Source organism: Euleptes europaea, chromosome 7 (genome assembly GCF_029931775.1).
Source record: "Euleptes europaea isolate rEulEur1 chromosome 7, rEulEur1.hap1, whole genome shotgun sequence".
Lineage (NCBI taxonomy): Eukaryota > Metazoa > Chordata > Lepidosauria > Squamata > Sphaerodactylidae > Euleptes > Euleptes europaea.
Window position 1 is genome coordinate 10,839,545 of NC_079318.1, and position 24,726 is coordinate 10,864,270.

The 24,726-nt window shown below is 43.5% G+C and overlaps 1 protein-coding gene and 1 non-coding gene across 2 annotated transcripts in view; both read left to right on the plus strand.

Annotated features, from left to right (window-relative positions):
* Nucleotides 1-24,726, plus strand: part of MTHFD1L (methylenetetrahydrofolate dehydrogenase (NADP+ dependent) 1 like) — a 188,239-nt gene that overhangs the window by 34,467 nt on the left and 129,046 nt on the right. The window contains exons 8-12 of the mRNA XM_056853654.1: nucleotides 12,926-13,062; nucleotides 13,921-13,967; nucleotides 15,485-15,592; nucleotides 16,821-16,895; nucleotides 23,298-23,400. Coding sequence (XP_056709632.1) covers nucleotides 12,926-13,062; nucleotides 13,921-13,967; nucleotides 15,485-15,592; nucleotides 16,821-16,895; nucleotides 23,298-23,400 — 470 coding nt within the window. The remainder of the gene's footprint in view (nucleotides 1-12,925; nucleotides 13,063-13,920; nucleotides 13,968-15,484; nucleotides 15,593-16,820; nucleotides 16,896-23,297; nucleotides 23,401-24,726) is intronic.
* Nucleotides 5,159-5,265, plus strand: LOC130481263 (U6 spliceosomal RNA). Its single transcript, XR_008933451.1, has one exon. It is a non-coding gene; the product is annotated as a U6 spliceosomal RNA (small nuclear RNA).

Consider the following 24,726-nt stretch of genomic DNA (forward strand, 5'->3'; position numbering starts at 1 on the left):
ATGCCAATCATTTCTTTGCATTTGCTTCTCTGCTTCAGATCCCCTCTCCTTTTTCACATGCATGTTCTTGAGGAACCTTGCTAATGTGGACATTGTAGGGGATTGTTGGCACAGATAAACACTGGGTAGGAAAACAGTTAAGCACCCCATCCACCTCACCACTTTTGTGCTTCAGGTAGCTCCCTTCCATAGTGGCTTATTTTGCATGGGGATAAGGCCTCAGAGTAGTCATATAATTCTCCCACCCCTACCCCCCGGTTCATAGAGCCTAAGTAATTGATAAGGCTTTTGAAACGGCATCATCCCAGGGTTTATTCTAAGCCCCAAAGCCTGGAGATCAGCAACAGATGCTGCACAGCTCTGTTCTCGGGCTTAGTATGCATGCCAGGTGATTTGTAAGCTGCTTTTCCCTACATTTTAAGTCAGATGTTCTTGTTGTGCTCTGAATTTTGTATGTTCTTCTGCCTCAGTATTTCACTGCATGTGCTTCCCCTGCTTTGGTGGTAGAATCCCACCTACTACATGCCTTGGCAGTGGGGATACTGGCAATGAGGCTTCCTGTGTCCTGCTTAATTTTATCTTGCTTGATAAAATCCAATGAATAAAGCTGAGAAGTTCATATATAACAAAACCAGCCACAGTTACAGGGCAATCTATGCAGATTTACACCTTTCTATAGCCATTGAAGTCAACTTTGGCCACATTGTTAAACACTTAAGTTCCATTGACTGCAGTGGTACAGAATTACTCACACACTTAACTTTTCTATTAAACTGAATTGATTTTTTTACTCCACATATCTTGGTACTGAGCGGCTCTCAATGCATCTTCTAGCAAGAAAAAAAGCATAACACGTGACGGAGTTTTAAGTGTGAGCTGTGACACGATCTTTTTCTTCTGCATTTTCTGTGTTCAGGAGACTGGGGAAAATAAAAAGTTGCAGATGTAAGCAAAGCTATGGTTATGGGCTGTTTTTTGTGATCAGCTCTAAATATACATAAAGTAGGAGACTTGGAGGGATCTCATTTCACCCTTCCCCACTATTTCCTCTTTTCCAACTTTAAAAGCATCCATAGTTTGTTTTTTCCTGCCTTCTTCCCTCCTTCTCTCCCCCAGCAGCCTGGGAAAACTATGCCCCAATTGTGCAATGGGGAACCCATAAGGACTTGGGAGGGGAAACTTCATTTCCCCCCAAATCCCCTTCCCCGCACTATTTCCACTTTTCTTTCTCTTGGCAACCCCTGTATCCTCACGTTTCTTTGCTTTCTTCTCTCCTTCCCATCTACGTACCTACCAACCTACCTTTTAACTAGCCCCATTTTCAGCTAAATTTATTCTTTTATTTATAACTCACCCTTTTCCCCCAATGAAGATTTAAAGCAGTTTGCATTGTTCTCTTCTCCTCCATTTCATATTCACAACTCTGTGAGGTAAGTTAGGCTGAGAATATGTAACTGGCCCAAAGGTACCCAATGAACTTCCAAGGCAGAATGGGGATTCAAACCTGGATCTTCTAGATCCCAGTCTGAAGCTCTAACCACTACATCATAGTGGCTTTCATGAGGTGGTTGCCACTGAACAGCAGTAAGCAGTTAGGCCTGCATGAATCATTCGAGTCATGCAGTGGTTGCTGTCAGTCCTGATAGAAACAAGCAGAACCTGTTTACCCATGACAGTATATATAAAGGTGGTTATAGGTAGCATATATAAAATGCCTTTTAAGACAGACCCAAAGATTTCTCCTGGCAAGGCCTGGAAATTTTTGGGGAAGCAAAAGAATCTTTAGGCTGAAATCTTTCTAACTCTGTGAAACACAGAGAGCCTCTCAAGTTCTTTTCCCTGCGGCTAGGCTAGCAGGCTTCCTGTTGAAACTGCAGACAGAGGGTTCAAAAATAGCACAGACAAGGAGGAGATTTGAGAGAAGCATCTTTAAGATTTATTCTGCTTTAAAACATATATATATATATATATATATATATATATATATATATATATATATATATATATATATATATATATATATATATATATATTCAAAGTATAGGAATGTTTTATAAAGAAATAAGAGCAAGGACAGGATTCTCTTCTCCCATGCTTGAAAGACTATGCAGTTGTCTATGAAAGGGGTTAATGAACTGCAATCACTGGATTAGGGAGCTGGAAAGGAAGCAGCAGAGAGATGGGAAGGAGAGACCTGATTCATTTATGGACGGAAAAATCTCCTTCCAGAATATCTTCTGTCCAATAGTCCAGTCTCTGGATCTACAGTGAGATTCTGCAGAGTCCCATTGAACCCAGACAGTGGCTGCAGAAAGTCAAAGCATCATGACGCAGACAGACACAAAGCATGGGGAAAGGAGGAACTGAATCTTGGCAGCTCACTATTAGCTTAGCAATTGTTATATTTAGGAGAATAGAATATAAATGCAGGCTTAAACTTAATAGTTGATTAAAGACATATTTTAGATTAGCTTATATTGCACTATAGGAAATCTTAATAAACTTAAGAGATTTGAAAAGGGCAGTTGTTAGTTAGGAGAAGATACTTCCTGTTTTCTGACAGACTGGTTTTGCAGACAACCAGCTAAAAATAGAGAAGCTGTCATAGACACAGGATGATTTTAACTGAAAGGAGCTTTCCAATAGATAGATTAAAATATTAGATTTGCAGATAAGAGAATTAGTACACCTTTAATCAAGGTTAAAATAGTATTCCTGTAGGGGGAGCTGGATAAGAAAATACATTAAACCACTACTGATTCAACAACCCCAAAAGAGGAAGCATGTTTACTGAAGAGAAGTACATGGGTAAAGTTGAAATATGCAGAGTAATAAGAATTAAAGGAGATTTCTTTGGGAAACAGAATCTATACCATGAAATAGCTTGCATAGTTTCTTTCTGAAAGCAAACAGGCTCCAGCAATATACTGTTTAAATGAAGGTTTGTGTAGAGGTCTGATGGTTTGGAATATTGAGGAGATACTTTGCACACAGGCTAATTGCTTCATGATTAAGATGAAAAGACAAATCCAAGTGCCTTCAACTATTGATTTTTGGATTTAGCAATAAAGTATTGGAGGATTTTAGATACCCATATAGAATTAAAGGAGAGGTTAAAAGTTCAGACAGAACTTAAGATGGATGGTCAGAGATGGGAGGGGGAGTCTAGGGAGCCTGGAAATCTACCAAAGGAAATCTTAACAGATGGTCGTGAAATAGGGAAAGTGAACAGTAAAAACCCAGACGGTCATAGGGTCTAAAACATCAGAAATAACTTAGGTTGTCAGCAAGTATTTTGTAAGATAAGCACACATGACATAATAAACAACTCAAAGGACATGGGATCTGAAACTTCGATAATCAGCAAACTAACCATTTTAGAAATGGGTGTTTCAATGATGTCAACGTATACCATGTATGGATTTTAGGGCGGCCGGTAAAGACTGTAATTTGGCTTTATCCAATCATGGGAAGCCAAAAGGGCCGGCGTTCGGGCATCAGTAGGGGGGCTGAGCCTCTGAAGGGCTATAAAAGAGCCAGCAGTGGACCATTTTCTTTGAGCAGTTAGGGCACTTGCATGTGCTAAACTGACTCCCATTTATTGTGGCCAAATAAATGCTTTCAACAGATCTCTCTGTGTCTGGTCTTCTCTATCCCTAATTAAGATTGGGTAAAGGGGATAAGAGTGTTGATTATTGATTGGTGTTTCTGACAGTCCTGGCCCTGATGAGTCCTCTGTCAAAGGCCAAAACAGCCCTGGAAAGGGCCCAGTTCTCTCCCCCGCCTTTTACTGACAAAAATGCTTGAAGGTTATGTGGTTGCCTGGCAAAGGCCACTGAGGGCATTCATTTTTTACAGCTATAGGTACTTCTTCTGTTATTTGGGAGGGTAACCCCCCCCCATTTTTTTGTTTAGATTTCAAACTTTTCTGCAAACCTGGGACATTTTTCAGGTTTGCAGAAAGATCTGTCTTCTCTGTTCATAGCTCCAGTCTGTGGATTTAAGTAGCCACAGGTATGGCCATGTTGAGAATTAGATATATTGATTGTGATATTTTGACCAATGATTATTGGCCTTCTGTGTTCACAGTCTTGTGCAAAATATTTATATCAGCTTAAGGTTAATATAGTTTACAAATCATAAATAAAAACATCACAATTGAAAACCAACCAAATAAAAACCCAAATGACCACCCACATCCTCCAAATATATCTGCAATTTATGCCCCATTAAAAGCCCTTTCAAATAAAATGGCTTTACAGCACCTGCTAAAATTTATAAAGATGGTGCCCCCCTTACCTCCTCAGGGAGTGCAATCCACTAAGTGGAAACTACAATAGAGAAGGCACAGGCTCTGGGGGATGCCAGGCAGGCTGCATTAAGTGGGAGAACATCAGCAGCCAGAGGACCATAGTTGGCACATGGGGGGAGTATATGGTAGGAACTAGAGTTGCCAACAAGCCTGGAGGAAAATGTCCCGTACCTTTAATAGCAGGAAAAGAGGAAGACCCAACAAGAGATGGATTGACTCAATAAAGGAAGCCACAGCCTTCAGTTTGCAAGATCTGAGCAAGGCTGTCAAAGATAGGACATTTTGGAGGACTTTCATTCATAGGGTCGCCGTGAGTCGGAAGCGACTTGACGGCACTTAACACACACACAACACCTTTAATAGAGGCTTAATTTGTGGAAATGGGCAGCAGAAGCTTTTCACGACATGGAGGTAAATAACATCACCTAATAAATATCATCTCATTAAGACTCTATTAGAAGGAGAGGACTCCCCACCCTTTCCAGTCCATCGGCAGCCCTACAAGAAACAATACTTTAGATATGTGGGTCATAGGTAGGGTTGCCAACCTCCAAGTACTAGCTGGAGATACCCTGCTATTACAACTGATCTCCAGCCGATAGAGATCAGTTCACCTGGAGAAAATGGCGGTGTCAAGGAATTGCGGTTCCTCAATTCCTTGGATTTCATAATGTTCTTGGTTCAGGCCTCTAGGCCTATGATTTTTGTAATGTTGAGACTTTGAAGGGCTGGAGGGTGGTCAGCCCAGCCCACATTGCGATAGTAAAATAGTTTCACTTTGAAAAGCTGCTTCTGGGGAGAAAGAGAGATAATGCACCCAGCTGCCTCTTGTTAAAACCTTCCCTTGTGCTCGCTTCGGCAGCACATATACTAAAATTGGAACGATACAGAGAAGATTAGCATGGCCCCTGCGCAAGGATGACACGCAAATTCGTGAAGCGTTCCATATTTTTATGCCATCTGGATTACAGTCATCAATGAATCTATAGATCGTCCACTGCTTCAGTTCTTACGAAAACTCCTAAATGCCCCTCGATGTGTTGCTGGCGTTACTCTTCGTTCCGAGCTTGGCCAAATGTCACTTGAAGCTAGGGCGTGGTTGGCCGCCTTTAAACTACACCTTAAACTGTGCTTTAGCACTGAGGGGTTCCTAGCTTCTCTGAAGCATGACCCTTTTAAATCCTCATGGCAAAAAATCTTAGATGAGAAACTGGCGTTGTTGGGCTTCTCGCAGGATATGTTATCAGATCTTGGGAAAACTGAAGCTTTTGCCAAAATTAAAAAGCGCATTAAAGAGCTCGATTATAACAGCACTACTTTTCGTGCTCGTCGCGTCTGTTCATCCCAGTTCTTCGGAATACCCCCTCCACGTGGTCTGCCTGCCTATACATATTATCTAACAACTCCTCGTCTCTGTAGAGCTTTTTGCTTGGCTAGATTGAATGCTAACCCTTCTATGGTAATGCAGGGCAGAATTCTGAATATACCATACTCAGACAGGATCTGCCCTTGCTCTTCTGGCTCTATTGACTCATTAGCCCATGACCTTTTGGAAGGCCGCTTTTACGGCATTCCAATCGGTCAGCCACAATCTTATTGCGATTGTGCGAAAGACCGCAGGCTTGAGCACCTGAATACGTCAATTATTGAAGCAAGTCAGCATTCTGACCAAACGATCAATTAACGCCAAATTATGTTCGTTTTCTGATTGGCCACTATGAGCTCAGGCCATTGAGAACACAACCATAAAGGCAGACCAGCTCTGAGCCAAATTATGCACGCTTTGTGGTACGGCTGGCGGTCCGTGCTTGCGGCATCAAAACCCGTTTGATTTTGGCCCTCAAAGGGGGAACTCTGGTCGGATTGACCTTTGGAAGAAACTTTGGACAACTTTTGGAAATCTTGTATGCTGAAAGACTTTTGGAAACTGGTAACTTATTTGAACTTAAGAAGCTTTGCCAAACTCTTGAACCATAGGAACCTGTATGTGTAAGTTAGCTATGCTAAACTGTTTTATTATTTTTTTGCTTAATGCTTTATGAAACCTTTTCTTTCCTGTAACCAGCACAAATCTTTAGCCTTTATTTGGTTGTGTCGTTTGACTTTGGGGTTCCAAGCCTAAATCTGAAGTGCCTGTAAGTTTCTGACCACCTGCCAGGTGCAAACAATCCTTTGCTGGTGCTAATTCTCCCCTAGCAGGGCCTCTACCTTGCAGGGAGAGTGTTACACTTCATTTAGGAACTAGCTGGCGAGGGCTGTCCTTGGCCTTAGCCTGGAAGCTAATCTTTGGACAAGGACTGGTGGCAGCAGAATGCACTGAGTTCAGGAAAGACACTTGAGCGCAGTGGGCTGTTTTGGGAACCTTTTTGCCCACCTCAAACAAACGAGGAACTGGCCTTGCGGAGGCAGGGCCGGGCTCCTCGACAGGCGGCTTTGGCAATCGGCCTCTGTTGCATTGAATCCCCTCCACAAACCCCACCCTCCTCATGCTCCGCCCCCAAAATCACCAGGTTTTTCCCAACCCGGAGCTGGCAACTCTAGTCCTAGGCCATGAAGAGCTTTAAAGGTTATAATCAGCACCTTGAATTGAAAACTAAACTACACTGGCCAATTTAGCTGTTTTAAGATGGGCAAGCTATGTTCCCATTGGCTACACCCTGACAATAATCAGGCTGCCATATTTTGAATCAGCTGTCTTCAGGGGCAGCGTTACAGATGCACGAGTCTAAGAAGAGCGAGAGTTAGTGAACCTGGTGCCACTGATTTAAAGGCACTCTGGGCCACTACACCAACCTGCTTTTCAATCAGTGAGGCGCCCCAAGCTCTTAACATGCTCTTGTTAGTGATCATATCCCACCACTTCAAAATCTAGGGCAAATTATTAGCTTGTGGGCCAGAAGCAGATGCTGAAAAAAATTATGTAAGCCCTTCTGAACCCATGGGATAGGGCACAATAAAAACATAATAAATACGTAGTATGTGATTCCAGTACGTGGTGGGAGATACCGTTCTTCGTAAATATTTTCCCAGAGAATGTATTCTTCCGGGTTTCAGTTTAAAAGAGAAAGAGAGGGGGAAATGTAGAATATTTTTAGGACGTGGACAATATGAACTGTAGAACAGTAGCTGCCAAGGGCTAAGTTTAGCCCCCTTGTACATTTTTAGAAAGGTCTCCTTTGGAATGAAGCCTTGTGTTTTTACCCTAAGGAACACTGAAAAGAATTCAACTTAATAGCCATAATTATAAATATTCTTTATACTCTTTATCACATTTATGCTTTCCTTTGACACATCCCACTAGAGTCAAAATGCCCTTATATTGTCTTCTTTATAACGCTCCATTTGTCTTGTATCAAAAGATCACCGGTTTCCTGGCACAATTAAAGATTTTCCATAATGTTGCAGAGTTTGTTTATTGTTTCTGTAGGCCATTATGATCTATCTGTAATGGTTCTTGTGTTTTTCCCACACACAGTAAGCAAAGATGAACTGTTGTGCCATCCCTTATTTCTAAACTAAAAATCCAATAGTAATAACTGTGTCTTTCAGCACAGTAGAGATAAATCAGATTATATACTGCATTGAAAAGGTTTCTGAAAAACTTTCCAATTCCAGTTTTTCTTGAAAACTCACATCACCAGGAAACTCATTTGTGTAATTTGAGAGTGTTTTTGTAATGGTATCCAGCATCAATGTGTGGGATATGACAACTACAAGAACATGTTAGGAGCTTGGGAGTGCTTATGGACCCATGTGGACACATTTTGTGCATGAAAATCATTTAAAAATGGTATTAGAGAGGCATTTCATAAAGGTAGGGCTGCCCACCTCAAGGTGGGGGCCAGAATTCTCCGGAATTATAACTGATCTCCAGACTACAAAGATCAGATCCCTGGGACAAAATGGCAGCTTTGGATGGTTGACACTATGGCAGCACATCCCTAGTGAGCTTATTCCCCTCCCCAAACTCCACCATCCCCAGACATTTCCCTCAATTCCATCTGTAGGAATTTCCCAAGCTGGGGTTGGCAACCCCATTGGAAGACCAGCAATGAAAAGGTGTTGAACCTCATGGCTGCCCTTTTCACCTCTGAAGGCCTGATGTGAGATGATGATTGTAGTTCCTGGGCAGAAAATAAATACTTTGCTAGATTCTGCTCTCCTGTTATCTATAAGATGGTGATTGTGAGCTGCAGCCATAACATAATTTCTGTTTTGGTCCTCAGCGAGTGGTTGATCACTGGCTGAATCCATGATCTCGCCAAGACGTCAGGTTCAAGCCTGTTCTGGCTTGAGTCCTGATAATGTCATTGAAATTCCTCATCTTTCTTTGTTCTGGGTGGAGAGTGGAACAACATTGTTCACCTTCCTGGTTCTGTTGCCTTTATGCCTACAGGAACTTGTGTCCCACAGCTTTGAGAGCAGCTGCCCCAGGAAGGAGGCAGAGCATGTTGCTTTATAGCAACTGTAGGACACAGTGTCAGATTTTTTTTAAAGACAACAAAATCTGCAACAAATATTTCAGCTCGTATCCCTCACTACAAGTGAATGCAACATACAGAGTAACAGCTGGATCTTTTCCTTAGTTTCCATAGCTGAGGAAAAGATGTTTCTAATTAGAGGTGGATTTCTAGCTTATGTCTTCAGGAGGTCATGTTATAGGAGTTACCCCATTTGGCTAGCATATGCATGAATGCTTGTATGTCCCTGGGAATGAAAATGTAATCCTTAATGTCACATACCTTAAGTAAACTACTTATTTCATTGCAAATACTGAAGTATTGCGGGTTTAAACAGTTAAGTGGAGCCTATTCTGGCAAGCATTTTCTTTAGAAATTGAGTGGGAGTGATATGAATGAAAATGTAATCTTGTTTTGTTTTTTTAAGCTCCATTTCCCCCTGGCTGATAAAAGAGGTGCCCCAAGTGAATACTTTTGAAATCTTTCTGAGGGGATTCTTAATTGCTAATCATATTTTAATTTTACATATGGATTTGAGGGGTTTTTTTCCCTCAGGACCAGTGTGGTGTAGTGGTTAGAGTGTTGGACTATGATCTGGGAGAACCATGCTCGAATCCCCACTCTGCTGTGGAAGATTGCTAGGTGACTTTAGGCCAGGTATGCATTCTGAGCCTAACCTAACTCACAGGTTGTTGTGAGGAGAAAGGGAGAATGCTATAAGCCATTTTGAGTCCCCCATTACAACTTATCTCCAGATGACAGAGATCCGTTCCCCTGGAGAAAATGGCTGCTTTGGAAGGGGGACTCTGTGGCATTATGCCCTGTTGAAATCCCTCCCCTTCTCAAACCCTGCCCTATCCAGATTCCACCCCCGCCCCCAAATCTCCAGGAATTTTCCAACTCAGAGCTGGCAACCCTAGAGAAGAAGAAGAAGAAGAGTTGGTTTTTTAATATGCTGATTTTCTCTACCACTTAAGGAAGAATCAAACTGGCTTACAATCACCTTCCCTCCACCTCCCCACAACAGACACCCTGTGAGGTAGGTGGGGCTGAGAGAGTGTGACTAGCCCAAGGTCACCCAGCTGGCTTCATGTGGAGAAGTGAGGAAACAAATCCAGTTCACCGGATTAGCCTCCACCACTCATCAGACCTGGTTCTCCAGATCAGAGTCCACCACTTCAGACCACCATTCTTAACCACCACACTACGCTGGCTTCCTAGAGCTGGCTCCCTAGAGGAGAATGATGTCAGGTGCCATGCCCCCACTGTTGAGGAAGGTTGGGTATAAATGAAGAAGTTAAATAATTTTAGCTGAAGATAAGAGGTAGATAAAGGTAGGTTGGTGAATGGCTGAGAAGGAGGGAATGAGGCAGGGAAAGGGAAAAGGTTATGGTGGTTGCCAGGAGGAGGAAAAGTGATAGTAATAGTAATGTAGGGGGGGATACAGGGGAAACCCACAAGTCCTTGAGGGTTTCCTGTCATGCAAATAGGCCTGGCTTAGCAGCTGGTGCCACACAGCCAGGCCTTAGTTTTCCTAGGTAGAGGCTGCAGGAAGGCAGCTGAAGCCACGCGGGGCAGATAAAAGTAGGTTGGCTGTGTTGTGTGGGAAGGAGAGAAGGAAGCAGGAAAAGGGGAAAGGCTATGGAGGCTTTCAGGGAGGGAAAGAGGAAATAGTGGAGGAGGGGGGAATTCTCTCAAATTAGATGCCCCCCACAAATTGTTGTGGGTTCCCACTTGTGTTATATTAAAACATAAAAAGAACCCTGCTGGACTAGACCAGTGGTCCATCTAGTATGACATCCTGTCTAACATAGTGGCCAAGCAGTTACTCTTGTGGGCCAACAACAGGGCACAGAGGCCAAGACATTGCCCTAATGTTGCCTCCTGGCACTGGTATCCAGAGGTTTGCTGCCTTTGAATGTTCCTTGGACTGCTTTGTGCAGTTACTATGGGGTTGTATGGTAGCTGAAAGAGGTTGCAATAGAAAGCGGTTTGCCTAGTTCTGTGGAAGGTTATAGAGATGTTATTCTCCATTTCACTTTGTGAGAATTTTGTCTGGGTGTGTATGCAGGTATACCGTTGATTCCCCCCCTTTATAATAAAATAATAAACATTAAATACATTAAAATCATTAAAAACAGCCTTGATATCAACCGTTGTGGCTGGTCCCTATGCAGATAATAAAAATAACACAAGGTGGCTGGGCATGATGAGGAGGGATGTTTCTGTGTATCTGGGGAAATGCAGAAGTATGCAGCAAATTATGACCTTCACCCCTATAACGGGGAAAAATAAAGTCTATGCATGTGTATCATATTAACCATGGAATCCTGGCAAGGCAAAATACAGGTATAGACTTTTTTTTCTTTTCTGGAAGCCATTAGGCTTGCTTTCTTCTGCACCTCACTGCAACAAGAGAAAGAAGATGCAGAGAAGGGAGTCTTCTTTTCTCTTCCTCCTCTCCATTTCTCTCAAAAAATTATTTATGCAGTACATTTTTATCCCACCGTTTCTTCCAAGGAACAGAGAGAGCACGACTAGCCCAGGGTCACCCAGTGTGCTTCAGGGGAGAGGGAGGATTTGAACTTTTGTCTCCCAGGTTATAGTCCTCTGTTCTAATCACGGTGCAGTAGATTATTCTGGTGAGCCCCTTGCTTCAGCTGTGGGGAGTTAAGATTCCCCAGCCCCCTCCCTCTAGTGTTTTTCCTCTCAAGGAGAAGGACAGGGATTTCATATAGTGCTGAACCTTGGAGTGGTTGACAGGGAAGAAAGACCTGCTCTTGCTTAGGGCAGGAAAAACCCTGAGGAGGGGCTGGGGAATTGGAAAGCCAAAGCTGTGGGTTTCTTGTGGGTCACCTACTTGTATATTAACAAAACATGAGGGTAAAGTAGATTCAGAAGAATTCCAGTTCAGCAGGGTGGTTAAACACAAGAATACTGCTTCAACAGTTGTCTACAAACACAAACATTAACAAAAATGCCAGGTGAATAAACTTTATTACCAGGGGACTAAAACCAAGAGACTGGGAGCCAGGCAAATCTCCCTGGGGAGGAAGTTTTACCGCTGAGGTGCCATCATTTAAAAAAGCCTTCTAGTTGCTACCCACCTGGTAGGATTTTACAGAATCGGACTTTAGATGTTGATCTAAACCTGGTCAGCAGGTCGATTCATAGGACTGGGGGCCACAGCCACAAGGGTCACAAAAAGAAGTTAAAATAAACATCCACAAATGCTATGAAAATAGCTCTTGCTCTCTCTTTTGCAATTCATTCTTGAATATTTGCAAGGGCTGGCCTTTGAATTTCTTCCTCTCACTGAAATCTTTCACCCTGGAGAAAATGGCTGCTTTGGAGGGTGGACTCTATGGCATAATATCCAGCTGAGGCCTTCCCCCCCCCCCCAAATGCTGCCCTCCTCAGACTCCACCCCTTAATCACCAGAAATTTCCCACCCTGGAGCTGGCAAACCTATCCAAGCCTGGCCCCAACAAGTCCTCCTTCAAAGACCAAAAATAGGCCTAGAAAGGGCATTTTCCCTTCCCTTGCCTTTTACTGATAGAACCAAGCCTTGGAATGCTCTGGTTGCCTAGCAACAAGCACTGAGGGAATCTGTTTGTTAAAGTTACTGGCACTTCTTTTATCGTTTTGGGGGGCATGTTTGTTTTTAGATTGCACATTTTTCTGCAAACCTAGGGTGTTTTTCAGGTTTGTAAAAAGATCTTTCGTGCCCATTCACATCTCCAGTCATTGCTTTAAAGTTATTCACAGATTTAGCTGATTTAGCTATTAGTATATAGATGGTTCCCATGGAACACTAGATAAGACTGTTTACTATATATCCTCTATGTTTTGAAGAATGAGATTTCAAGATGGTTGGAGAAGCTTTTGTCTTAAATGTAAATCTATACTGGCTTCAGTATATATTGCAAAGAACTTTGCCAAAACAACTGATATTTTCCCTTGCCTTCTCAGTTGTTTAACCAGAAGAGGCATTGCTGTTGTTGGTACAAGCACAATATATGTGGATTTAGCTATTTTGCAATAGCATCAATGAATTGAAATTAATTATACACTTTTCATTTGGCAGCTTTCATATCCTTCATTACACTGACATCAATAAGTATATTGAATTATTTTCAACTTCATATTTTAGGATTACACCAACTCCTCTTGGAGAAGGGAAAAGCACTGTAACCATTGGTCTGGTTCAAGCTCTAACGGCCCACCTTAAAGTAAATTCTTTTGCCTGTCTGAGGCAACCTTCGCAGGGACCTACCTTTGGTGTTAAAGGTACTTGATACTTGCTATTTTATAATATGCTATGGTTATTTTCCTGTTGACTATTTGTATGATGCTTAATCATTATACTCTTTTGGAGAGGGTCATGGCTGACTGAGAAAGCATCTGCTTTACATGCAGAAGGCCGCAGGTTAAATATCTGATATCTCCAGTTAAAGGATCTCAAGTAGCAATTTTTAAGAAGGGCCTTTGCAAGCCTGAGACCGCATTGAGAGAGGCTGCCAGTCAGAGTAGGCAATACTAAATTAGATTTTTAAGCACGGACTTCTATAATATAAGTAGTTCATGAATACAGAATTGAGAGAGAATGCTTTTCATAAAGGGCTTTCCAGATTAGGGGGAGATGATTGTCTTCCAGATTCAGAATCTAGCCACTCTGCCTTACTAGTGGTTGTAGAAAAGAGCAAGGGTCTGGTAGCACCTTAAAGACTAACAAAATTTCTGGTACAGTATGAGCTTTTGTGAGTCATAGCTCACTTCTTCAGATACCTGAAGAAGTGACTCATGAAAGCTCATACCCTTCCAGAAATTTTACCAGCACTACTGGATTCTTGTTCTTTTTTATTGCTACAAGCAGACTAACACAGCTACCCATCGTGATCTTACTGGTGGTTGACAATTTGCTGCTTTTCAGAATGTTCATTGTAAATGCAGCAGTATTCAACATTGTGAGCACTTATGCTTTTTAAACTGCAAATAAGTGTTAGTTTCTGGATAGCTCCTACTAGGAAATCCACATATTGGTGATGGAGACCACAGCTCTGATTGGTTTTCTTGAATTTTGTTTGTTCATACTTTCCTGCAGAATGTTTATGCCAATTTAATGGAAGCATTTCCTTTGTTGTGTAGGTGGTGCAGCTGGGGGTGGATATGCTCAAGTCATACCAATGGAAGAGGTAAGCTAATTTTTTCTTTACCACATAAAAAATTACTCTAGTTCTTCTTGCTGTTGAAGTGGAGAAAATATACAGAGACAAGCATGGATTTGTCTGAAAAATTACTTAAGGGATTCAAGTTAAACAGCTGCTTAAATAATTGCATTACTTATATCTTCCTTTTTGACATGGTTGAGACAGTTTGGCTCAAGGGTGTCCAGAAAAGATGTTACATTCACAAAAACATAAAAGAGCCTTGCTGGATTATACAAAACGTTCCAGCATTTGCTTTCCAACAGAGCAATCCTGAAACGGGGGGGACCAAACTAGCTCAGGAGCTGGTGTGTCCTTTGCTCTGGCATAAGCTGCTCAGCGGCTCTGGGGAGCAACGCGGCAGCTCGAGTCTTGGGTGCTGCCGTAGCCTCTCCAGCAGCATTTCCCCAGTCCATAGGCTCATGCTGGCACCAAAAGGGGCATTCCCGGGGCATTCCCGTGTGTGTGTGGAGCTGACTTCAGCCGCTCCCAGGAATGGCCCTTTTTGCAGGCTCCAAGTTACACCTGCAAAAGGGGTGGCGTAGCCCCGTGGAACTCATTTGAAAGTGTCACGGGGTGACACTTTCACATTTTCACTAAACTAACACTTTTGGCTTGTTGCACCCAGCAGTAGCTTGCTCAGGAGGCACTGTAAGGTAAAAACCAGCACGCTGCTCAATAAACAATATGCAAGAAGTGTATTACAATAGACAAGGCATGAACAAACAAAAACAACAATGACAAAAACAAAGATGTACAAAACAATCCTAGGAAACCTAGGAACAATGAATACCACTTAATAATTATCGTCTGAAAAGACCTTGAGCATAAGTACATTCCGAGTTCCACAGAGGTGGTATGGGAGAGAACGCTTCTTGATAGAGTGAAAGTTCCAGAACACGGCAAAGCCCCGAGGGGCAGAAAAATTCTCCCAAGGGCCACGGGAGCGAGGAGATGGAAGGGAAACATCTTCCGGAATTGTAACGCTTTTCGCAAATTACATTGCTTCTTCAGCCTTCAACTCAATGTTTATTTCATTGTTGAAAATTTCTTGTCTGAATTAATTTTCAAGCGATAATCACAAGCTGCTTACTTCTTAGAATCATGCTTCTAATTGTGAGTGTTGATTCTCACACCTAATTTGATATGAAGGAGTCACAACACAGTGTTGTGTTGTCCTTTGGTACTTTCATAATAAATAAAAATGTCTTCTAAAATCAGCGGTGTGAATAAAATCACAGGTATTCATGTCCTGAAAAATCCTTCTTTTCCAAGTTGCCATAATGCATCAGTACTCTATCCATTGAACTGAGACCATCTAACTCATTTTAAATCTCACCAAACCTGATGATGATGATTTAATAATATTTCTTCCAGATTTGTAAAGTTGTTCATTTGAGCCATTAGTCCCACAGGTGTAAGTGCTTGTACAGGTTTCTCCTGTCTGTCCTTTTTTAATAGCGTGTACTAAACAAATGTCTTTCTCATTTTTCATTCATCTGTAGTTCAACCTGCACTTAACTGGAGATATTCATGCCATTACTGCAGCAAATAATTTATTGGCTGCTGCTATCGATGCTAGGATTTTGCATGAAAACACTCAGTCTGATAAGGTAAGGGCACCTTTTATAATTGTGGATTTTCTGTGAACACTGCCATGGTAGTGTTATGGAGGCAAAACTAAAACTGTCCATCTGGACTGAGGCTTCTTATTTATCCTCCAAGTATGAACTCAAGTCATGTATTTTCCACTCTTGTCCAAGTCTGGTTAACATGAACTCCAGCTAAGCAGCACTTGGCCAAGGGGTTGGGGCACTTCTAAGCAGGCTGCACTACCAGCAATACAAGCTATGGAGACCTAATGGAGGGGTTTTGCCCTCAGTCATGGTGTTGAGTAAAAGGAGCTGGAAACCTCCAAAACCTGGGGGGAGGCAGGTTTGTTCTAACGCCAGCTTTTTCCTCTTTAAAAATAACTTGTGCCATAGCCCATCTTCGGGTTAGTCAGCATCCTAGGCAGCAAAGTACTTGAGCACTGAGTACAGAAAAGCTTCTTTTCCTTGCCTCCCTGAAGTAGCAAGAAGTAGCAATACTGAGAGATGTGTTGTGAGGTTCTCCAGCCAACCTCGGCAATCCCAAAAAGTCACTCACTCAGACAGGCAGGTCTAAAGCAGGTAAACGTTTATTCAGGAGCCGCAGGTACAGCATAAGCAATCCACAGGTTCAAAGCTGCTAATGACAAACCAAACTACAAAGCATAACTTTAAGCACAGAGCAATCCCAGGTGCAACACCAAGTAGACCTGGGAATTAGGAGATAACGGTGCCTGGTAGGAAGTAGGAAGTGAGCAAGCCTGCTTGAGTTGAAGTTGCCTGCTTGAGACTCAAGGTCAGCGCAGGGGGGAGGAAAGGAGTGGGGACAGCTTGAACAGCTCAGAGAAACAAAACCAAAAGATGCACTTGAACAGAAATGGGCCTAACTCATGTCAAGAGCCTGCCTGGTCAGCATGACCCCTGACATGTGTAGGGCATGCTCAGAGACATGTAGCAACCACCTATGCCAAGTAAAAGCAAAGAAGTTTGTTTGGGTATAAAAAGAAGAAAGAAAGGAGGAAAGTTGGAATAAGTACAGATCTAACTGAGAAGTTAAAAAGCATTTGAACTAAATCCGCCAAGGCAAAAACGGAAATAGAAATCTGAACCTCTCTGCTAACTAGATATATTCCTTAATTGCCAAAGTGATGAATGCAGGGATTCAGCCTCTCCTTGCTCATCCAAAGAGTGTCAGAACCAGAACACAGGACACTAGCACTTTCTCATGATTTTTAATGTATGTTGTTTACAGGCCTTGTACAATAGATTGGTTCCATTAATTCACGGAGTGAGGAAATTTTCAGCTATACAGCTTGCTCGCATGAAAGTAAGTTTACTTTTAATCACATTTCACTAATTCCTTAGAAGTCATTGTTGTTGTTTTTAAAAAGTTATACCCTAATGAATTTAAGTAGTCTCTGGGTGTCTGATTTTTTTAAGCAAATAGGACCAGACAATCCAATGATGGGTTTGGATGAATTCAGTAATTTACGCTGTATCACGGTGGTGGTGGAAAATGCCGTCAAGTCACAATTGACTAATGGCAACCCCATTGGGTTTTCAAGGCAAGAGATGTTTGGAGGTGGTTTGCCATTCCTGCCACCTTGTGGGCTGAGAGAGTTCTGACAGAACTGTGACTGGCCTAAGGTCACCCAGCAGGCTTCATGTGGAGGAGTGGGGAATTGAACCCGGTTCTCCAGATTAGAGTCCACAGCTCTTAACCACTACACCACGCTGGCTCTCCACGCAGTATCATAGTGATTTCTATAGTCTAGGGCTGTTGAAAAAAAAATTAGGAAAAGTTCAGCTTCGTCAAAATTCGGCCCGTTTAAATTCAGGACATGCCGAAGTCCGAACTCTCCCGCTTCGGATCCGCGAACTTCGGCGCGAGATCCAGAGTTCGGGGGAAAATCCCCCCCCCCCGTGGGCTTCACGGGGCTTCCATGAAGGCGCGCGCAGGGCTCTTTAAACAGATCTGCGCTTTCCAGCTGGAAGGCACAGATCTGTTTAAATGGCTCCCCGTGCGCCTTCAGGGAAGCCCCTGGCTGGGAGGCGCAGATCTGTTTAAAGCGCCCCCTGCCCGGCTTCAGGGAAGCCCCTGAAGGAGCACGGGGAGCCGAACCCCGAATTTGCCGAATTTATTTGCAAAACACCCCGAAGTCGGGGAATTCGGCTCCCCCGTTTCCCACCTTTTTTGGAATTCAGTTCGTCCCGAACCTGAAACCGCCGAATCGGGGGAAATTCGGCGGTTTTTCGGTTCGGGACGAACCGAATTGACAGCCCTACTATAGTCATATGGAATTGTACTGTTCTTGAAGTGGACTAATATAAGATGCACTTCAGCTTCATGACATTGTCAACGTACACCATTTTCACAGCTCATCAACAGCGTGGCAGCTTCAGGATCTGTTACATTTGCAGTCTTTTAGACAAGCTAGCAAGCTCCCCCTAGATAGTCTGGAAAAGTGTGTCATCAAGGGAAAAACTGCTCGCCTGAATCCTCCGTAAAGGCGCTTTGCATACATGTGCTGCCCTCACACCTTTCATTCTCTCACCCAGTCCAGTACTGTGATACTCAGTTCCATCAGGGTTTGGAGCAACCTGCAAATAAAAGCCAGGCACTTCTTTGTGCTAGTAATCTTCCTTGGTATTGAGCAGACAGGTAGAATAATCTTGGACTTGTCTATCTGATTTTCTTTATTGGAATGGCAGATGTGTTCTCCCAATGCAACTAGCAGATTAACAGGGCTACATTACATGAAGCTACCTGTTGCCTGCCCTAGATGTTAAACTTTTTTTGGAGTATGGCTAAGTTTTAATTCTTTTTTTCAATTATTAAAGTCTTTTTATACTGCCTTTCCCTAAAGGATCTAGGCAGCTAACAATATGACAATATGAAAAATGCATTAAAATCAGAAAAATACATCAATTTGTCAACAAATCAAAAATGTATGGCCAGATTAAGAATTACTATTGGACTGTCTGCAAAACTAAGAATTCCTAACAAATACAAAAATACCCAGCTATAATAAAAGACTCTTTAAAAGTGCAGCTAGATTCAAGTCCAGTAGCACCTTAGAGACCCACAAGGTTTTCACGGTATAAGCTTTTGAGGGTCAGGGTGTAAAGCTTTTGAGAATAAAAACTTCATCAGAGCTTTGACTCTCGAAAGCTCAAACCTGAAAGTCTTGTTGGTCTCAAGGCGCTACTGGACTCAAATCTAGCTGTTCTACTGCAGACCAATATGGCTGCCCTCTGAAACTATCTTTAAAAGAGGAGAGCCTTACAAGACTTCCTGAAAGCTGTTGATGGCATCCGCCTGACCTCGTCTGGCAGGCCGTTCTATAAAATCAGTGTACAGATCTACCAGAGGGCACTATGAGTGAAAACTGACTCAAAGAGTATAACAGGAGTATGGGTTTATGTAGGGAGCTAAGGTCCTTTAGAAATGTGAAGTCTTGAAGTGCCTTTTATCACCCCTGGCCTGCAGCCATTTAAAATGTGTTGTTTCTTTGCCTGCCAGAAAACCACCATATACTGGCATGATGAGATCTTCATATCATGACCTGAAACATCTACTTTTCCCAATGTGGTGGAGTGGTTAAGAGTGTGGACTCTAATCTGGAGAACCTGGTTTGATTCCCCACTCCTCCACATGAGCGGCAGACTCTAATCTGATGAACCGGGTTTGATTCCCTGTTCCTCCACATGAAGCCTGCTGGGTGACCTTGGGCTAGTCACAGCTCTCTTTGAACTCTCTCAGCCTCACCTACCTCACAAGGTGTCCGGGGAGAGGAAGAGAAGGAGATTGTAAGCCGGTTTAATTCTCCTTAAAAGATAGAGAAAATTGGTATATAAAAACCAACTCTTTTTATTTTTGTAACGTCTGGCCTGATTAAGAGTTCTGGTGAACACAAAAGCCTGCACAGTATTATGTGTTGCATCAATAATAAAAGATTACATGGACTGTGGTGGGTTTTTAAAATTTGAAGTACAACCCATGCCTTAATGCAGGGGTGGGGAACCTTTTTCCTGCCAAGAGCCATTTTCACATTTATATCATCGTTCGGGGGCCATATCAGGCATAGATCTCCCGGTGTGGGGGAGGGGGAGAAAGAGGCTAGGGTTGCAAGATCTCCAGCCACCACCTGGAGGTTTACAAGAAAGAAAGAAAAAAGGAAAGAAGGAAAGAAAGAAAGAAAGAAAGAAAGAAAGAAAGAAAGAAAGAAAGAAAGAAAGAAAGAAAGAAAGAAAGAGAAAGAAAGAAAAAGAAAGAAAGAAAAAGAAAGAAAGAAAAAGAAAGAAAGAAAGAAAGAAAGAAAGAAAGGGGAAGGAAGGAAGGAAAGAAAAGAAGGGAAAGGAAGAAAGGAAGGAAGGAAGGAAGAAAGAAAAAGAAAGAAAGAAAGAAAGAAAGAAAGAAGGAAGGAAGGAGGGAAAGAAAGAAAGAAAGAAAGAGGGGAAGGAAGGAAGAAAGAGAGGAAGGAAGGAAGAAAGAGGGGAAGGAAGGAAGAAAGAAAGAAGGAAAGAAGAAAAGAAAGAAAGAAAGAGGGGAAGGAAGGAAAGAAAGAAAGAAGGAAAGAAAGAGGGAAAGAAAGAAGGGAAAGAAAGAAAGAGGGAAAGAAAGAAAGAAAGAAAGGGGAAGGAAGGAAGAAAGAAAGAAGGAAAGAAAGAAAGAAGGAAAGAAGGGAAGGAAGGAAAGTAAGAAGGGAAGGGAAAAAAGAAGGGAAGAAGGAAGGCAGGAAGGAGGGAAGGGAGGAAAGTAAGAAGGGGAGGAAGGAAAGAAAAAAAGGAAGGAAAGAGAGGGTGGGAGGCTTGTCCCCCCCACACACACAAGCACTCACCAGCAGCCCGCGGATCTCCGCACACACGCACATACACGGGGAGGGCTGGGCGGGGGGACCCTCCTGTGGCAGCGCAGCAAGCACGCAGGCCGGGGAAATGGGACACAGGGAGGGCTGAGCCCTTTGGCGGCGGCGGCGCAGCAAGGGAAGGGAAAGAAAGAAAGAAAGAAAGAAAGAAAGAAAGAAAGAAAGAAAGAAAGAAAGAGGGGAGGGAAGGAAGGAAGGAAAGAAAGAAAGAAAAGAAGGGAAGGAAGGAAAGGAAGAAGGGAAGGGAAAAAAGAAGGGAAGAGGGAAGGGAGGAGAGTAAGAAGGGAAGGAAGGAAAGAAAGAAAAAAAGGAAGGAAGGAAAGAGAGGGTGGGAGGCTTGTCCCCCCCCACACACACACAAGCACTCACCAGCAGCCCGCGGATCTCCGCACACACGCACATACACGGGGAGGGCTGGGCGGGGGGACCCTCCCGCGGCAGCGCAGCAAGCACGCAGGCCGGGGAAATTGGCCACAGGGAGGGCTGGGCTCTTTGGCGGCGGCGGCGCAGCAAGGGAAGGGAAAGAAAGAAAGAAAGAAAGAAAGAAAGAAAGAAAGAAAGAAAGAAAGAAAGAAAGAAAGAAAGGGGAGGGTGGGAGGCTTCCCCTCCACACACCCACACACTCACCAGCGGCCCAGGGATCTCGCGCACACACGCACTCACCAGCGCGCAAGCCGGGGGAATGGAGCACGGGGAGGGCTGGTGGGGGACCTTTTGGCGGCGGCCAGCAAGCGCACGGGCCAGCGGCTCAAGCAGAGGGAGCGCTGGGCAGGGACCCTCAGCAAGTGGCACGGCAAGCACGCAGGCGGTGGGGGGGATGGAGGCAGGGGCCTCTGTCGCTCCAAGAACTCGAGGCCATGGTGGAGCAAGCGCGCAGGCAGCGGGGGGGGGAGGAATGAAGGCAGGGGCTTCGCCGCAGCAAGAACTCAAGGTAAGCCACTCACTCGCCTGGAAAAAGCCGGTAGGGCACGGGCAAAGAAACAAAGTTGGGCTGCCAAGAGAGCTGGCCAGGCACGTGTTTTCTCTCTCTCGCAAGGAACAGGAAGCAGGGAGACTTGGAGGAAACGCCCCCACAATCACCCAATCAACCTTCAGCTTTGTGTGCACGCGCTCTGGCTTCCCAGTGAAGCCCGAAGTGCTGCGATGAGGGCCTGGCTAGCGACAGCTAGCTCCGTGGAGCTCCCCGGCCTCGGCAGGTGGGCTGTGGAGCTCCCGGCCTCGGCAGGCGGGCCGGGGGCCAGACAAAATGATCTCGCGGGCCGGATCCGGCCCGCGGGCCGGAGGTTCCCCACCCCTGCCTTAATGTGAACCCAAATGTAACTAGATAACTAGTGGATTTGCTTCAGAACAGGTTAATATGTTCAAAGAGACTCACTGTAGTTAAAAGTCAGGCAGCCGCAGGATGTGCTAACTGAAACTTCTGAGTTTTCTATAAAGCAGCTCATAGCACATTACAATAGATATAACTGTGGTTCTTATCAGCTTATGTAGGAAGAGGTAGCTGTCAGATATTGCTACATGTGTATGTTGCAGTTGCAAAGAATTTTCCACTACAAATAATTGCCAGTTGCTTAAAACGCTGATAAACATTTGCTTTCAAAGAATGGGCACCTGATTTGTGCCAGAATTTGATAAGAGGGGAAATGAACATGATTTGATTAGGGGTGTCTGGTTACTAATCTTTTCCTTCTGTGGTCAGCTTTGATATATGGAAAGTGACATGTTCGCTCGCACCAATCCCTTCCAGGAGTTAATTTATGGTACCACTTAATATATTTGATAACTGCTGGGTGGCAATGGATGGTTATCAGTCCAATTTCTTGTCCTATGAGGAACTTTTAATATCAACTATATAAACCTTATTCACCTCCAAAGGAAGTCTTGTTGTCCAGGGAACTGGCAGACGAAAGAATCTTGGGGAGGTCAGGGTGGTGAGAAAACCAGCCAATTTTGACAGATGGGCACTTTTGTTGCCCCAACATTTCCCCACCTCCTTGTGAATTTTTTGTGGTGAAGCAGCAACCCCTCCATTCAGTACCAAATGGGGTATTATTGACTGGCTCCAGGGAATCTACATGTGGAGAAAAGGATGAAGAATAGCTATGCTGGGCACATGGGCCTTCAGTCACAAGATGAGCATTCGCTTCAAGGTGAGGTCCTTCACAACTCACTGTCAGTAGCTGGACAGTGAAGCATTTAGTGATTACCTCTTCCCCAGACCCTCATAACTGTTCTACTGCTGAGCAGGCCTTACTCTTCTCTTGTGCATATATGGAATTTTGAACAGAGTTCCTTCTAGTGCACCATAAATTATGGCTGAGTTCCAGTGGAGAAATATACACCCAAAACTATGGAGGATCCTGACCATTTAAGATTTTATAATTTAGGAACTGGGTTTTAAATTGCATGTGCTAATTTAGCTGGTAGCCGTTTCTTAACTTTACAAAAGAATGACCATGGTTTGGGCATTCTTTTGGTTTGATGCTGGCTCTGTCCCCATGATATATGAGTAGTTTAATTATAAGATGATGATGATGATGATGATTAGTTTGACCTTTTTGAGAAGTTGAGAAATAAAATGAGAAACTAAGATGAGTATAGTTTTGCTCACATGACCTCATTCAGGATGGACTTCCACCCAAAAACACAAACAGTTCTATCATGGCCATTTAGTGGATATAGCAACAGCTACACTGCACTGAGCTCAGCAGGTGGTAGCAGGAGTGACGTAACCTCCTCTGTACCCACAATTGTGACTGTGACAGGGACAGCATGCCCTCTGAGGGTGGGTCTTATGACTTGAATACTCTATACATTTCTGGAACTATCTAATCAACAAGTCTCTGCTTATTTTCTCCCAGCGGCTGGGCATAAATAAAACGGATCCTGAGACTTTAACGGCAGAAGAGATTCACAAATTTGTGCGACTTGACATAGACATATCTACAATAACATGGCAAAGAGGTAGGTTTTAATAGTCACTAAGGTACCAGGTTAAGCCATATGTCATGCAGATGATTGGCACTTTTTACTCTTACTTCAAAGTAGCTGTGGCAAGCTCTGAATCTGATTGAAGCAACAACACACGAGAAGGTGTGTAAGGTGTGTGTGTGTGAAAACTCCCATGCCAGTTTTCCCATCTCTAACCCCTCCTTTGAAGCTGTTGTGGGGAAGAGAGGGAGAGATACCGGTACAATTCATTGCCAAACTTGGGTGCCTTCAATATTCTGGTTGTGGATTCAGCTAATATGCACAAAATTCCTGGACAGCCAGGAGCTCAACCTGAGAAGAAAGGAAGGGAAAACTGGGTAAAAATGTAACTGTGTCTTTAAACTCTTCCTTAGGCAGAGTCCTACTTGCATGCCAGAAAAGACGGTGAGATAGACGTTTGTGGCTGTTCTTTTTGCATTTAGCTCAACTCTGCTGACTAGGCAGTGCTGGAAGGTTTTTTTTAGAACTCCAAAGAGAGCAAGACCAGCCACACACACCAGTTTATTAAGCACTACACTAGCAAATAACTCTGTAAAGGCAAACAAAACTCATCATATTACCTCACCCAAAGGAATTAAGGGTACCAACGAAAATTACAGGGTGTCCAGTCAGTAACTTCACAGGCTGAGAGTACGTCAGGTCTTCTCAGGGATGGCAAGAGAAAGCTAGCACCCACAGTCATGCTTAGCTTTACTCCTGCTGAAACAAGATTGGTTTCTTTGGATGGTGTCTTTTCTCTCTGTGCTTGCTTCTCCTGGGATTGCTCTGAGCTTCCATTGAGCTAGATGACCTAAAATGTTCCTATTGCTTTCAATGGGGAGATCAAAAGTTCAGCTACATCTTTCCCAAAGCAACTGTTCTTTCTGCGTGTGTCCTGGCCACATCTTGTCTGAGGCAAGCATGGTTTCATCTGTACAGGTGAAGAAAGAGCTTAATCAAAATTTTAAAACCCCTAATCCCTTCTGTTTCACCTTCCTTCAGACTAGGGCCTTTTATGCATGGGTTGGATCTCCCTGGTTGGACATTGCACATTAATGTAACCTGATTTGGGGGAACTGTATGCATTGGCTTGAATGATCAGAAACGAAACTATGTGCTAATCGAGCCATGAATACAGAAAAGCAGTCTTCCAAGCTCAAATCAAGTCCCACCCCTTTAAGTGCAGCTCTGTAATTGGCTTACTTCGCAGTGCTCACCGTGAGAGAAGATTTCCTTCCCCCTAACCCAACTGCTGCATAAAAAAGCATTTTAAGAACAGCAACAACAACAAAAATGGAGCAATCTGAAAGAAGGGGGGGG